At 34.6% G+C, this 14240-nt stretch overlaps 3 protein-coding genes across 5 annotated transcripts in view; 1 reads left to right on the top strand and 2 right to left on the bottom strand.

Moving 5' to 3' along the window:
* Positions 1–1167: 1167 nt before the first annotated feature.
* LOC136975721 (patched domain-containing protein 3-like) lies at positions 1168–6527 on the bottom strand. The gene is made up of 4 exons (XM_067270820.1): positions 6440–6527; positions 3148–4144; positions 2742–3077; positions 1168–2673 (listed from the first exon to the last, which is right to left on the bottom strand). Exons 2-4 carry the CDS (start codon positions 4142–4144, stop codon positions 1319–1321), a joined length of 2688 nt encoding a protein of 895 aa, XP_067126921.1. The 5' UTR covers positions 6440–6527; the 3' UTR covers positions 1168–1318.
* Positions 6528–8257: 1730 nt separating this feature from the next.
* LOC136975720 (serine-rich adhesin for platelets-like) lies at positions 8258–11887 on the top strand. 2 transcript variants are annotated; one of them, XM_067270818.1, is made up of 4 exons: positions 8258–8473; positions 8620–8713; positions 10366–10504; positions 10589–11887. In XM_067270818.1, the coding sequence occupies exons 1-4, from the start codon at positions 8347–8349 to the stop codon at positions 11798–11800; spliced, it is 1572 nt and encodes a 523-aa protein (XP_067126919.1). In that variant the 5' UTR covers positions 8258–8346; the 3' UTR covers positions 11801–11887. The 2 variants fall into 2 exon arrangements, with proteins under 2 accessions (XP_067126919.1, XP_067126920.1); XM_067270819.1 differs by lacking the exon at positions 8620–8713 and having other exon boundaries at positions 8340–8473.
* A 1508-nt stretch (positions 11888–13395) lies between these two features.
* The window catches only part of Sfxn1-3 (Sideroflexin-1-3), a 30046-nt gene continuing 29201 nt past the window's right edge, over positions 13396–14240 (bottom strand). For both annotated transcript variants that reach the window (XM_067270803.1, XM_067270802.1), the window contains exon 11: positions 13396–14219. In XM_067270803.1, coding sequence (XP_067126904.1) covers positions 14123–14219 — 97 coding nt within the window. In that variant the 3' untranslated portion in view covers positions 13396–14122. The remainder of the gene's footprint in view (positions 14220–14240) is intronic.

Raw genomic sequence — 14240 nt, 5'->3', positions numbered from 1 at the left:
ACGCTATTCAATTTCTATATAAACATGCTGCAACTTTTGTAAAATATACTGGAAAACAAGGGAATCAGAACAATGATTCGAGTGAATTGAGTAAGAATTATTTTCCAGAATTAAAAATTAAAAGTATGATGTAGAGGGGTAAAGCTACTACTAATTTGAGATAGAGAGCATATATTTGAAATTAAATATTTAAAAATATGAATAAGCCGGAAAATCTAAAATGTACTGTCACATTCGCAAGAATTACGAAGTAGTTACTGTTTTGGTGTGGTCATCTTAACATAGAATCTAGGCGTGTCCTGTGGTTTTTATGAAACATAAAAACGTAGGTGTAAAATTAAAACACAGTAGTGTCTCTGTAATCCGACATATATCGGACCGGCAGTGGGATTACTGGATTTTACACGCGTGTATTGTACGTACTGTACAGTAAAAAACCCACCTTTTGCTATTTTATAATAGTTAAAAGTATAAAAAGTTTTTAAAATAAAATATGATAACGAATGGCGTCACCAAATTTTGCAGGGAAAGTTAGGTAACTTGTCGCTGGATTTCTTTACCTTATGCGTTATTTACTATGAAAAGGAAACGTTAAACCGGTTATTAAAAAAAACAAATAGGTAAGCGAATTATGTATTCACTTTTGATTCGTTTATACCGACAGAGAATCGCCAGCAGATGAAATATAATGCGTATCATTATATTGAATCTGCCGGACTGACACACCGATTGTACCTCCCGTGTAACGTATTATTATACGTAACACATGACATAAAATCGGCCCGCCAATCTAACACGATCAAAATTCTCGCTTTCCACGTTTTATAGGTTAACCAATTTCGTATTCGCTGTCATAAAGACCTAACCTTTAGATTGACAGCAATTGTTTTTCAACCGAATTTTCAGTCACGCGAGATATCACGTTACGAAAGGACAACTGGTGTCACATGTACCAATCCATGACAGGTCAATTACAAAACATAAACAAGAAACAAACAAAACAACATGACTTCATTTTACTGTGTCACTTTTCCATTCACGTGTATTAAGTCTTCAGAGGGAGAGATTGTAAATCACATTATAAGACATAAACCCGCCACCTGCCGTCGTAATCTCGAAGAAATTAAGGGACATAAACCATATTTTTGAAGTTATTTTATTTTATTTCAACACAATTTATGAATTAATGAATTCTGTGGTTAATTAATAACGACAAGTTAAAATCTATATTAAATAAAAAATGAAATCGAAGCATTTAAAACTTAATTTTTACATGTATATATACATCAAAGTAATAATGGTATTGAAGATTTCATGATCAAAGTTTCATTGTATCGTTTTTGTAAGAGAAAATGTTTACATCTTTAGCATCGAATGCACAGTTTAGGTGGCCATTATCTGATTTATTGGAAATATTAACTTTCTGCTTTCTTTTGAATATATTTTTAAAATGTGTACATGCATCGTCCAAAAGAGAAAGGAACACTGGCAAAAATATCACAGCGTGGGTCATGGCGAAAATAGATACCAAAATAACCACTTTCATAATCACATTATACGTGTAACAAGGGGGAATAATAAATGGAATGACACATAAAATAGTCGTAGAACCAGCTTGAAAAATCGGTAGGCCAACATCCGTAATGGCAGATACTAAGCGTTGCTTCGATGATTTAGAGGCAAACAGATAAGCACAGGACACGTGAGATGCGTAATCTACAGAAAATCCTGAAATAGTTATGATAACCGTCATGGAAACAATATTCAAGCTCACGCCCCATAGTCTCATGTAACCTAGTACACCAATTGCAACAGATACTATGCATATTGCAACGCATAGAGTGCAAGAGAAAGAGAAGAAGAAGAAGAAACACACGAATGCAACAATGCCTGCTGAAATACCTATAGTCTGCAACGTAGCGGGTATAACCTTCCTGAAACCATCAGAAAAGTATCCGAATCTGTGAAAGACTTTCACGGGAATTGATTCATTTTTGACATCATTCAAGAAATCCCACCACATGTTGTTAAACACGGAATCGCTCTTGGTGTAGTTAGTGTGAAACAGAAATCTACTGGCTACAATTTCTGTTCGATTCTCGTTGAAGACGATATCCTTCTGGAATCTCCTGGCATGGGGGTGGTGTAAGAACAGCCGTAACACACGTATGAAGTCCTTCTTGTCGGTGATATTGTAGTCAGGTAACAAGCCACGATACTTTTCACTATTTACAAACTCGTGAAAGCTTCTTAGCCATGATTCTGTTAAAGAAGAGTTGCTGAAAAGTGCGGACGATTCGAATTTCTGAAACATGTCGTGCAATGTTCGATTAATGTAAGGATCAGCGTAATTGATGGGTCTGTCGATGAACACTTGCACTCTAACAAGATACTGCACAAAATACTTATGATATTGGGTGAAGTACTTATCAGTATGCGTATTATACAAGGCCATATTTCCCATTTCTAACTCGTTGGTAATTTGAGTGGCGTTCTGCAAACCGAAGACGAAATAAACGATAAACAACACAAGAACTACGAGCTTAGATACCTTTTTCGTTAATAATTCGCCCAATTTCTTCCAAATTTCCAGTAGAAATGATGTCTTTGAAGTTGTAGTCAGTTGAATATGCCCAGTGTAATACAGTAATTTCTGGAAGATTCCTCGAATTTCTGCAAATAAAAATACTTTAATTTAGTACTTTTTATTGTTAATTAACAAAGGTGCGGTAAGATTTTACCTGTATTTTCTACATATTTTACAGGCATGAAAGTAAAACAATGGCGATCTTTCTCTTCGGCGATTCCACACAAAACCATGCAACCCCCTACGAATGTTATCTGATACACGTAATCGAAAACCAAGCAGAAAGTAGTGACAATGCAAAAAACCCTAACAGAATCATATGGTGACATCAAGTAGCCGATAGTGAAGGTAATGACATTAGTAAGAGAAGTTATGGAAATGGCAAGTGAAGCTGTGGAATAAGCTTCTGACATTCTTTGTTCTATGCTGTTTTTCTTCTCTGTGTGTCGCCATGCGGATAAGAGAACAAAAGTGTCGTCCATACTCACCCCTACAAGCACAAAAAATGCATAATTACAAATAAATTTGGTAAAATATGGTAAAAATTAACGCGTACTTACCTAGTATAAGAAATGGTATAATGGCATTGTAAAATATGTAAGGGATACCAAGATAAAATGCCAGACCAAACCCAGAAAGGGAAGACAAGAGTGAGGAAATCGATGTCATAATTCCAACCCATGGTTTCCCTTGAACAGAATTTGGTACCATACACGTTACCGTTGTAAACAAGACCACAAAATGTGCCGCAACGACAAAGTATGGTATTGCGGTAAGAGGAATTAAATGCATTTCGTACGCGACAGAAGTAGACACAATGTAATAGACATCAAAATGAGGAAGACGTAGCGACTTCATAGTCCTCAGGAACTCATTTTCCCATAGAGTAATATCATTTTTATGCCTGCTGTCATCTAAATAGTAGAACAACCTCAAAGCTTTGGCAGTTTTAATTAATCCTCGATTGTCGATTTCCACACCACCGAATGAAGCACCATAAAATTTGAAGGTATATTTACTGTTAAAATCTATGGGGTATGGTATATTTATATTATCTGTGTTATTATCTCTGTCGGCGAAGGTAAAGAAGTCATGCATGTAGCACGAATCCCCATGCTTAACGCATAAATCTTTATACCTCATCTCACCGAATTCACTGACAATGGTAATGTTTTTAACAGTTTCATCTAGAAGTAAGATTTCATGAAATGTACTCTTCTTTAATACAGAATCGTCCTTTGACACTAACAACACTGCACCAAATCTTCCAAGTCGAGTGTATCTTCCAAGTTCGAACTCCGATGATAGATTCATGGGAAAGAGCGTGTCAAGTACTTTCCTATAGCGAAACGTATCGCTATCATCCATGGTAACGAAATACTCCATATCTACAATCTCCTTGATCTTCTGTAATCCAGTGGACAAGACAAGAGTGATGAAGAATGGCAAAGCAACGAACCAGTATGGATTTCTTGTGATGTGGCCACCCAACGTATAAAAATTCCGTACGAATATGTGATGAGGAAGTTGGCACTTGGTCTTAGTTGCAACATCCATCTGAAAAAGAAAAGAAAGAAAAATAAATAGAGCAATTGTTCAGCTTACTAAACCAATATCATTAAGGTCTACACCTTACTAGTAGTGCTAATATCCGGGTTCACTTGTTGACCCGGATTTCTCTCCATTAGAACAAGTGTCACACATAACTATCACCGGTTTTTTTAACGTAGAGACAGTTTCGTAATAGTTATTTAATGAATTATATTGCATTAATATACAAATTAGTTGTCTAAAAAACGTTATTCCGAGGTGCAGTCAAAGCCTCGAAATACCGTTCCATCCAAAAATAAGATTTCATGAAACGTTATTTTGCCAAACCTCTGAACAACGTCAACTGACGGGAATATAAAAACTTCCTCTGTTCAAAGGTTATTTTGTAGTTGCAGTTGCTTTCAACGTCCCCGGAAAAAAAATGGCCGCCGTTTAGAGGTGACAGTTATTGGACGATCGACTGTACTTGTGTTAATATTTATATAAGAACGTTTACAGATTTTGCAAAGTACTTATGACATTGATACTAAGAATTTCTACTTCCCTGTAGGTTATTATAACGATTCGCATGCTTAACTTGTTTATGCCATTCTCCTGTGACACGAAATTATAATAAATACAGTCCATTCACGTTACTCTGAAGGTTACTTTCAAATTATCATAAAGACGTTACAGGTTCTTTGTAATAAGGAAAACAAGAAGATATATTATTAAGATAGACATAACTAAAGATGAGTGTCGTAATCTTATCATCACAAAAATACAATAAAGACTGCAGCGGCACGTGTTGTAATTAAGAATTTCTTTTATTCCCAATGGCAAAACCATTAGCAGCGTAACCAGGAGGGGGTCTGGAGGACAAGGGTCTTTTATCTTTGTAAGCGAATAAATATCGGGAGACCCGATCCCCTGGCCTCCTCCTTTGTTACGCTATTGACCTGCACTTATTTAATTCTTGTAATCCCGTATCCTGGGTTCCTGTACTTAATTTTTCTTCAAGTACAGGAAGATTTGAACGAGACAAAGCAATTACACACGTGTAAACAATATAAAGTTTTATGGGATTCATGAGCACTGGCAGATGACATTTGGCTCATCTTAGGGTTTATAACACTTATAGGGTTTATAACACCTGAAATATTAATGCAATATATCGATTGGAGGGGATTAATTATAAAGTTTTTTTAAGTAATCTTATAAGTGCAACAAATAACCTAAATGCATTAACAATTCACTTGATATTCTTAAAGCTCCAGGGGATTTTTAGCGTGACACAACTAAAAAAACTAGAATAAAAACAATATACGTTGTTTTCAACCTGAATAAAACCTGGAATAGGGATTGATGATTTATATTTTACTTTCAATCTGGAGTAGTCATTTCAATTTTAGTACATTTCGTGTACTTAAAATGTATTGTTAAAGTATACGTCACGTAATAAATTACAGTATGTGGCTCTTTACGATCTAATAATTGTACCAGACAGTAGCTAAACTAGCACCGATATCAGGAGAGGCCCTAAATAGAACGTGCGAACCTACATTCCCCCTGTACCCACTGGATGAAGAGATGAGTATAGGCCTACATGTGTACAGTGCCATCTTAACGTTTGGCAGTTGCCTGAGGCCCCACACTAATTTATGTACAGATCAGAGTTTAATATTGATTTTCCGATCACCTGACGATTGTGTAGGCATGGTCCAGTGTACTGCTTTTCCACGGGCCTGTAATGTTGTTAAGAAGGCCCTGCATGTGTATAACCAGTAACGCATAAAATACCTAGCGTTCAGGCCTCCTAGCCTACCCTAGCTAGGCTACTAGTATCAGATGTCATATTTATGGGGGATTTATAGTGAACTAAACAAGCTGCAGGGTCGGATTTATAGTGAACTAAACAAGCTGCAGCTTAGGGCCTCACATCTTTACATTTTTTATTTGGTAGAGGGGAAGGGCCTACTATTTTTTACAGCTTAAGCTCAGCCCTGTATTTAGTCATTTCGGTATTTATTTCTAGGAACAGAACATAAATTTTTCACTCAATCTGCGTCAAATTAGAGTTCGATTTACGACGACCTGCCTATCAAAGAACCGGTTCGGTTAAGAAAGGTACACTGTACCGAACGGACAATAACGTACACAGCATACCCCTCTCTTACGGCCTAATTTGGTACGTATAAAACAATAATTAAGCGTATCGTCGTAAATCGAGCCCTATTTTCTCGTAGACTTAACGTCACGAATTAAAGTTACGTTACTAAAAAAAAAAATGATTTAAACAGAAAGCGGTAAACGTTAACTGACTTTTGACCTCCAACCTAAGAGTAGCGGGCGCTGTTCCTTCCGAAAAAGACTACCCAAATTTTAAATTATAAAAATGACATAAAAATGACCTCACTTACTTTCTCCATCCAAGCCACTGTATTAGTGACGCAAAACAGGTATTAAACTGTCTAAGACGAGCTGTCCCAATCAGGTTTAAGGAAAGAATGACGTAGAGAGAAAGTGAAGTATGTCATTTACATCACAGGATATATTTAAATCACTCCCCTCATACGTCATAGTACCTAAAAAATAATAAGTTTGCATTAAAATTTGTATAAATCGTAAGATTTATTTCTACGCTTACGAACAGACCTACAGGACGTATTATTATTATTATTATTATTTTAACTTACATTTCTGTACGTGAATTTAGAGCGCGTATAGATTTCTAGCTGCAAAAACTGGATTTGTATGCCCCCGTTTAACGTCCTTTGTTGGAGGATTTAAAGCTTATCATCTACACCCGCTTATAGCGTACCTAATGGCTGATTCAACCCCCCTTTAATCTTACTACTTGCATCTTATGTCTAATTATATAAATTCATTCTAATTTTACTCGATTCGTGTATACGGAAGTATGTAAATGTCTTATAAACACGCACTTACTTGAAATAAAAGAAAAAGAAAAAAAAAGACAACTGGCTGTCTATCCGTTACCCTTAAAAATCTACCAATGTCCCAATTTTATTTAATAGATGGTAGGTTATATAAATATATACTGCATCTGTCTAAATAATTCCCGTTTATATCGCATAAAAAAAGTGATTTAAAATTTTAAATCTTTAATTTATCTTCATCACCCGGGGTGATTGCCCTAATTATGATAAGAACCTGAAGTGTTTTTTGATTCCTGCGCGTGTTTTTAAGCACCCTCCCTCCCCTAATTTAAAAAATTAAGGGCGTAATTTGATTTAAAATTTATTTTAAAGTGTATCTGAGAGGAACGTTTGTGTGTCTGTCTGTACTTTGTACGTTTGAATGAATGCGACCAATCCTTTCAGTTGTCATCCCTCCTCTTCCAGGAAAGGTCGACGTGTAGTTTTTGTTGAATTAACCTGCGATAATAAGAGTTAGGTCCTCGACCTCTGACCTTTAAATCTGTCTCGTGGATCGATACGAAAATACAGTCGAACTTGCGATTTAGCACTAAATCGAGTGCGGTAATAAACTGGCGTAATTTCAGACAATATGAATTGTATACGGCAATTGGAGTTTGGGGTTATATTGACGCTTTACGGTGTGGCACTATTTTGGAGGACTTTATATCGAGGTTTGACTGTAATTAAGGACAGTCTCTGCGAGTATTCTTCATCCGATGATGTAGAAATACGACGGAAATCGAAATTATAAATGACTGAGTGGATAAAAACCACTGAACAATGGCAGTTAGTCGCGGGTTCGCACCTCAACAGGCTGTCTGCGTGGGTTTCTACGGGTTTTCTTCGTGTCTAACACCTAAATAGGTGCAAGTTTCCTATCGTAAGCCCTTCTAGAAGGCATCCCCTCAGAAGATCGCCCACGTGATGCGTTGCCATATCCCCATCAAACAAAACCATCCATTCGGCGATAGAAGTGCGAACCCACGACTAACTGTTAACTGTATACGGCGTTATAGTAACATACGAGGATGGCCCAAAATACTGAAGAACAAGACAGTTTCTTCTTCATTAAATTTAAAGAAAGAGTTACTAATCTTCCCCTTTTATTTTAAATAAAATTTAATTAATTTTAATCTTAATTAACTGTTTAATTCGTCATTATTTTTGCCTGCAAAAGAACTAACGAATTTTAAATAGAATCGAATTTTTCTTGAATTTTAAATTCCAGAACACAAAATTAAAACTTTGCAAGATTCGAACGTGAATTTAATAGCATTAAGAAAGAAAATGGCATGGGTGTTAAATGATTTGTGTCATGCAATATGCAATAAATTGCACGAAGAAAATAAGTACACGCAATTCCTCGAAAGAATAGAAAATAAATTGAATTGCAGAAGAGAATTCGTCTTTTCTGGTTGGTTTCAATCAATTCGTTTAATGCCTTAAGAATTTAATCTTAATCGATTAATGTGTTAATTTAATTAAGATTCTCATGAATTTAAATTGTAATTAACTCAGGATTTATATGAATTCTAAAGGAAAGTTTCGATCTCTTTACAGTCTTCGTGCTTCTCGTGGGTGTTTACCTGTCCTCGGGCGAAAGTGCCGAATTCATCTGTCACTTAGCAACAATCATATATCCGGTTTGCGAATCGTAAGTAGTCCTTCAAAAAAAAAAAAAAAAAAAAACAAGTTTTTCACGTGTTTAAAAATTCTTAATGCCCTGTGGGTACGCGCAAACTCCGATAGAAGGGGATCAATAGGTTAATTTGTCTGGTCGATGCATCCACGGCCGGTTTCAATGCCTATGCCACGTGCATTTTCGATGGGATTAGAAAGTCCTTGTACTTGATCATCGCTCGAGGACTTTTCTAAATTCCTCTAAGTACGCCCCAATTTCATCTATTGCGGGCCTCGTGCAAGATGTTTGGATGGTCGAGTCCTCCGAGCCTCACCCAGTGTAAACATGACCTAATCCATGATGGGCCCACCATTCTAGTGGATAATACTACCGAACACTGGCAGTTGGTCGTGGGTTCGAGTCTCAGTGGAGAATATAATTAATAATAAATTATCACACCATGTGTCTCCACGAGGCCCGGTAGAATGCCGTTGGGGCCTGGCTATCCTGATCTTAATGGTTCTTACAACGAAGGCCTAATCGTTTTTGATTCTCCATACTATGCATTAAGAGGGCCTTCCGAACTATCGTGGATTCGGATTGATTGATGGGATCGGGGAACAAGACATGGGCGATCCGATAAGAGGATATGCCTCCGAGAGGATTTTATGGCCCCCATTTAGGTGCTAATTAAACACACGAAGAAAACTCGAAAATCTTCACGCAACCATTCCGTGGTGCATAAGTAATTTTCATCTAATTCACCTTCTCTAAGTGTTATCAGGAAGGGTAACGTGTTGAAAGTATCACATGATACAAATTCATTCAGTAAGACCATTCACTGAATGAGTTTATACCACATCTTCAACATGTTCATGTTGTAAGTTGCGTAACTCAAGACTGGTCACTCGGCTTCTTTGTTTTTTCCTTTAACTCTTTCTGCTTGTGGGTGCTAAGGGAACTTTTTCAATTAAGCGGATCATGGGCTTGGGCCAGCCAAGCTCATGATCAGCGCTTTGGGTGAGAAATAGGCCAACATATCTGAAACTGCCTGGAAAGAATTATTGGGATTTCTACCCCCGGTTTGATCCTGGGTTCCCAGAGTGCAGACCGATGCCTCTATCACCTTGGCCATTGTTTGTAATGATGCACCTTGTATATATTTGTCTATTAATATTTTAGCATTTTCTTTGATTCCATTGTTATAATTTACAATGTAAAACAATAATTTTTTAACACGAATATCAGGATGAAGCAATTATGGTATCAGCCTACCAGTCTGGGATCTGGGATTGAATCCAGGCAATTGAAAATTCTTCAGAATTTCAACAAATTCTTCAGGTTCTACCAGGTATGTTTGTCCCATACCCCTCAACCCAATTATAGACCTGACTGAGCCGATGATGGTAAAAAAGTTCTCCTGGTGTCCACAGGGTGGCTCATATTGATTGATATAATAAGGCAACACATGGGTGATTTGCCAAAGAGATATGCCTCTTGGGATGACTCTATGGGGAAATGGCACCTATTTTGGTGACACTCTTGAGAAAACTCTACATCCTGTCTATTGATGAAGCACAAATCTGAGACCCACTGCAAATGTTTGGTTATATCCACACAGCCTACGGTGAATCCCTCTGGGTGGAGAGTAAAAATACTAAAGTTTTAACATTACAATTTTTTAGGATAAGAGCCATTGAGCAAAGAAATCGAAGTGGAGTGCGAAAAATGTTAATATATTGGACTATTTTTGGAATTGTACGGTTTTCGGAATGCTTTTTCATTACTGGTAACAATTTGATTCCGTGCTATTGGATATATAAAGTGAGATGAGATTTATAACTGCATAAAATGATATAAAGTCGATATAAATCATTTAAAATAATTTTAATTTAATTATATTCACAGGTAATTTTCTTGATGATGTGCTTTCTTCCGGCATCAAATAATTTTGCCACATATATTTACTGTAATCTTTTGTTGCCAAGAGTTCAGAATTCTTTCATTTTTACACTTGCTGAAGATGAAGACATATGTACTGTTTCAGCAACAGAAGTAGCCTTAACACCTAAGGGAATACCTACTAAAAATCTGTTACCTGTTCAAGCACAGAGATCTAATTTACAGAAATCAACAACAGGCAATACCATTTCAACTCACAGAGAAGTGCCTTCGTCTTTTTCAGAAGCACAGGGCACGGATGAAGTGGATGTACAACAATCCAGAACAACACTCAAAACGACAATTCCTTCAGTCTTGATGCTGGCAGAAGAGGATCCTTACACCATACCTAGTCAAAGAGTATCGCAGGCCTCCTTTAAGATGAATCCGGAAGAAAGAAAAATTTTGTCAGAGGGAACGAATAAACAGATAACTACCAAAGAAGCAACCGACTCGGCAATATTTCAGGATGAATCTGCTAGAAATTCAATGCGGACAAGTGAAAGTGTGTCAGAGATGTCTTTGAAAATGGCCTCAAATATTCATAAACTAAGTGGAGAATTTCAAGAAAATGAATATGATTTACCTCATGTAACAATAATCCCCCTTTCTTCTGGAAGAAAAACTACAGTTCAGAAAGAAGAAAGTACAATTGCTTCTGTACACACATCACCATTCTTTACTGAAAGAACATCAACAAAAGTTCAAGAAGCTACTTCTAAAGCAACATCATTTTCAAGAAAGGCATCCACAACAACTCAGGAAACAGAAACTAGAATGCCTTCTGCACAAGCAACTCCTGTTTCATCCAGGAAGACATCAACAGCTCAAGCATCTTCCCCTTCTTCACGGAAAACATCGATTCAAAGTGGATCATCTAAATCTAATTCTGTGCAAATCACAGACGAAAGAACTCGTCGTGCATCGTCTACATCTTCAAGACAATCATCAATTAAACAGTTGAGTGAAACAGAGATTTGGGAAGACGAAGAACCACATTACCTTTCGAAACAAACATCAGTCAAGACGGAAGACTTTCCAAATTCTGTGGATGAAACAAAAGAAACGCTATTAGACGAAGAGTTATTGGAAGAATCAGTTGGAAAAATGATTCCTTCGGCTTTGGCATTAAACAGGCTCGAAGAAACTATAAGAGAAACAAAATCAGTAGATGAATAAAGTTTAAGAACTGCTCATCATCCAGAAAATTATCATCTAATTAGTTGATCTACTTTTATTCAAATTTAATTAAAATTTTAAATAAATTAAAAAAAAAAAATTTCATTGTATTAATTTTCTACGTAGCTTTTGCTCTGAGAGAGCCGTCTGTATTCAATTTTCTCTTCTTTACTTGCAATTGTTCACAAATAAAGAGTAGAAAACACATCTTACTTATTGAATGAGAGATATTAAACATAAAACAGGTTTAAATTTAATAATGTTAAGCATCGTAAAACATTATTAATCTAATTAAATACCAGACTGAAAAAGGAAAAATGATAGAAAAAAAATGTGGTTAGTAAGGTCAAATATATCATTTTGTTAAGACGTATATCACGTATATGCAGTAATCATTACCTGTACGATGTGTAATGCAATTTGTTTCCTTCGAATCGCATAATAGGTTCTTAAAATTTTAAATTAATGTGTTGTAACATATAAATGTAGAATTTAAAGGAAAAGTTACTATTTTACTGCAAAATTACTATTTTAAATATATAACTTTTCAATAATATTAATTAATTATCTTAAACTTCCAACTGTATTAGAATAACAATTGTTTTGTTGCTCCAATACAGTTCGATAATCTCGTTTCTCCACCAATTAGAAGTTTGAGATGATTAAGTAATACATTAGAGGCAAGGTTATAAAATAGATTATTAAAAATTTAATTATAATATAAAATGGTAAGCAATAAATACAGTTTGATATTTAAGAGATAATTTTGTTTAAATAAATAGTAAATTATTATTATTCACTATTGATTTCACTTTAAAAATTTGTATTATTTATATATTTGGTAAGAATTAACTAAAAGAAAGAAAAGTTTTCGATTAAATCTTTCATTTTTCATCATAATTTATTGGAAAATAAATAAAATAATTTGAAACAAACTATTTAATTTCATAGAGAAATTTAAAAAATGATTCAGCTCGAAACAAAATGATGAAAAAAATCTTTAGGACAATGGAATTATAATTACAGGAAAAGTATTGTAACATTAATTATATACTTTGAATAATTCAGAATTGCATAACATTTATCCATTCTATCCATTATCAAGAAATTTTTAAAGAAAAAGAAATGTAATTCTGATTTTATATAATTAACTCCCTTTATTTTTCTTCTTTAATCTTTTGTTAATTTCATTGTGAAGCTTGCATTGAAATTGGGTAAAATTACAGTCAAGAACGAGGAATTTGGAACCACAAATTTTACACCCTAGACGACCAAAAACATCAAAGAAATCTTATCTCTAATTGCAACTCTTGGCAAAATGTTAAACACACTACAGGTTTAACAGGGCATGACACCAATTACACTCCAGAAATTAGGCAGTATAGTGGTATTTCGTGTGTTTACTAAACATAAAAGTGGAAAACAGTTGATTTTGGGGAGATAATATCTTGCGTATAATCACACGTAGACTAGATTTGACTTTTTTATTTCTATGAACATGGTCAATAGTAATAAAAAAAAAGTTTAAAAGCTGCACATATGTACTATACCTTTATTGTGAATGTGAAGAAATGTTAGTAAAGAATATACATATATAAATTGCAATAACTTTTTAATTTTTGAAAATATAGAAAACTTGAACCTTATACAGTAGTTTTGACTTCTAACACATTGCTATTTACTATATATGAACAAACTAGATATAACTTTAAACATTATACAATATTTCATATGTATATATATATATATTTGTATATAACTGTTCCCTAATAAAATTACAAAAATAAATCATTTCGTACATTATTCTAACTTTATATTTTGATGATATTCTAATAAATTTTTTAATTCGCTGCAAAACAGTATTTATTGTATACACATGTATTAAATGGCAACCGAACGAAAAAATTCAGTTAATTTTCTTAGTTTAAAATTCTTAAAGTAAACATTTTATAAATGTTAAAAAAATGTACAATGTTAAATTTGTAATATGAATATTAAAAAAAAAATTGTAATTAATATCATAAACTGATATTGATCCTTAACATTACAAAACACATTTTTTGATTGTTTACGCCTAATAAAATTTACGTGTAATGAATATTATAATACTAAAATATCATTGACAACAACAACTTATGTATGTCATAAAATAACATCCTGAGCAAATATCAAAGGAAGTAAATTACATATCAATGGATGGGTGCTTTATAAATCCAACGTGCATCATATAAAATCTAAAACATAATGTATCTAAAAATCGACATACATTACATTTGACATCAATTCATTATCAAGTTTGCTATTATTTATGACGTTATTGTATCATAGACCTTTATTATAATAAGCCACTGTAGGCGGTTGAGGAAGCTTCTTGACTACTTCTTGTATCTCTGGTTCTAGACTAGTCACGGATATAGAACTGCAAAATTTAATATTGGGC

This window comes from Centruroides vittatus, unplaced genomic scaffold, assembly GCF_030686945.1.
Source record: "Centruroides vittatus isolate TY-2023 unplaced genomic scaffold, ASM3068694v2 contig_378, whole genome shotgun sequence".
Lineage (NCBI taxonomy): Eukaryota > Metazoa > Arthropoda > Arachnida > Scorpiones > Buthidae > Centruroides > Centruroides vittatus.
The sequence above is the reverse complement of the archived record's forward strand: the minus strand, read 5'-3'. Positions and strand labels throughout refer to the sequence as shown.

Coding starts and splice junctions, on each gene's coding strand:
- LOC136975721 (XM_067270820.1), bottom strand. CDS start 4,144: ATGGATGTTGCAACTAAGACCAAGTGCCAACTTCCTCATCACATATTC. Junction 3,078..3,147: donor TATACCATTTCTTATACTAG/GTAAGTACGCGT, acceptor TTGTGCTTGTAG/GGGTGAGTATGGACGACACT. Junction 2,674..2,741: donor AAAATATGTAGAAAATACAG/GTAAAATCTTAC, acceptor TTTTATTTGCAG/AAATTCGAGGAATCTTCCAG.
- LOC136975720 (XM_067270818.1), top strand. CDS start 8,347: ATGGCATGGGTGTTAAATGATTTGTGTCATGCAATATGCAATAAATTG. Junction 8,474..8,619: donor AAGAGAATTCGTCTTTTCTG/GTTGGTTTCAAT, acceptor ATCTCTTTACAG/TCTTCGTGCTTCTCGTGGGT. Junction 10,505..10,588: donor CGTGCTATTGGATATATAAA/GTGAGATGAGAT, acceptor TTATATTCACAG/GTAATTTTCTTGATGATGTG.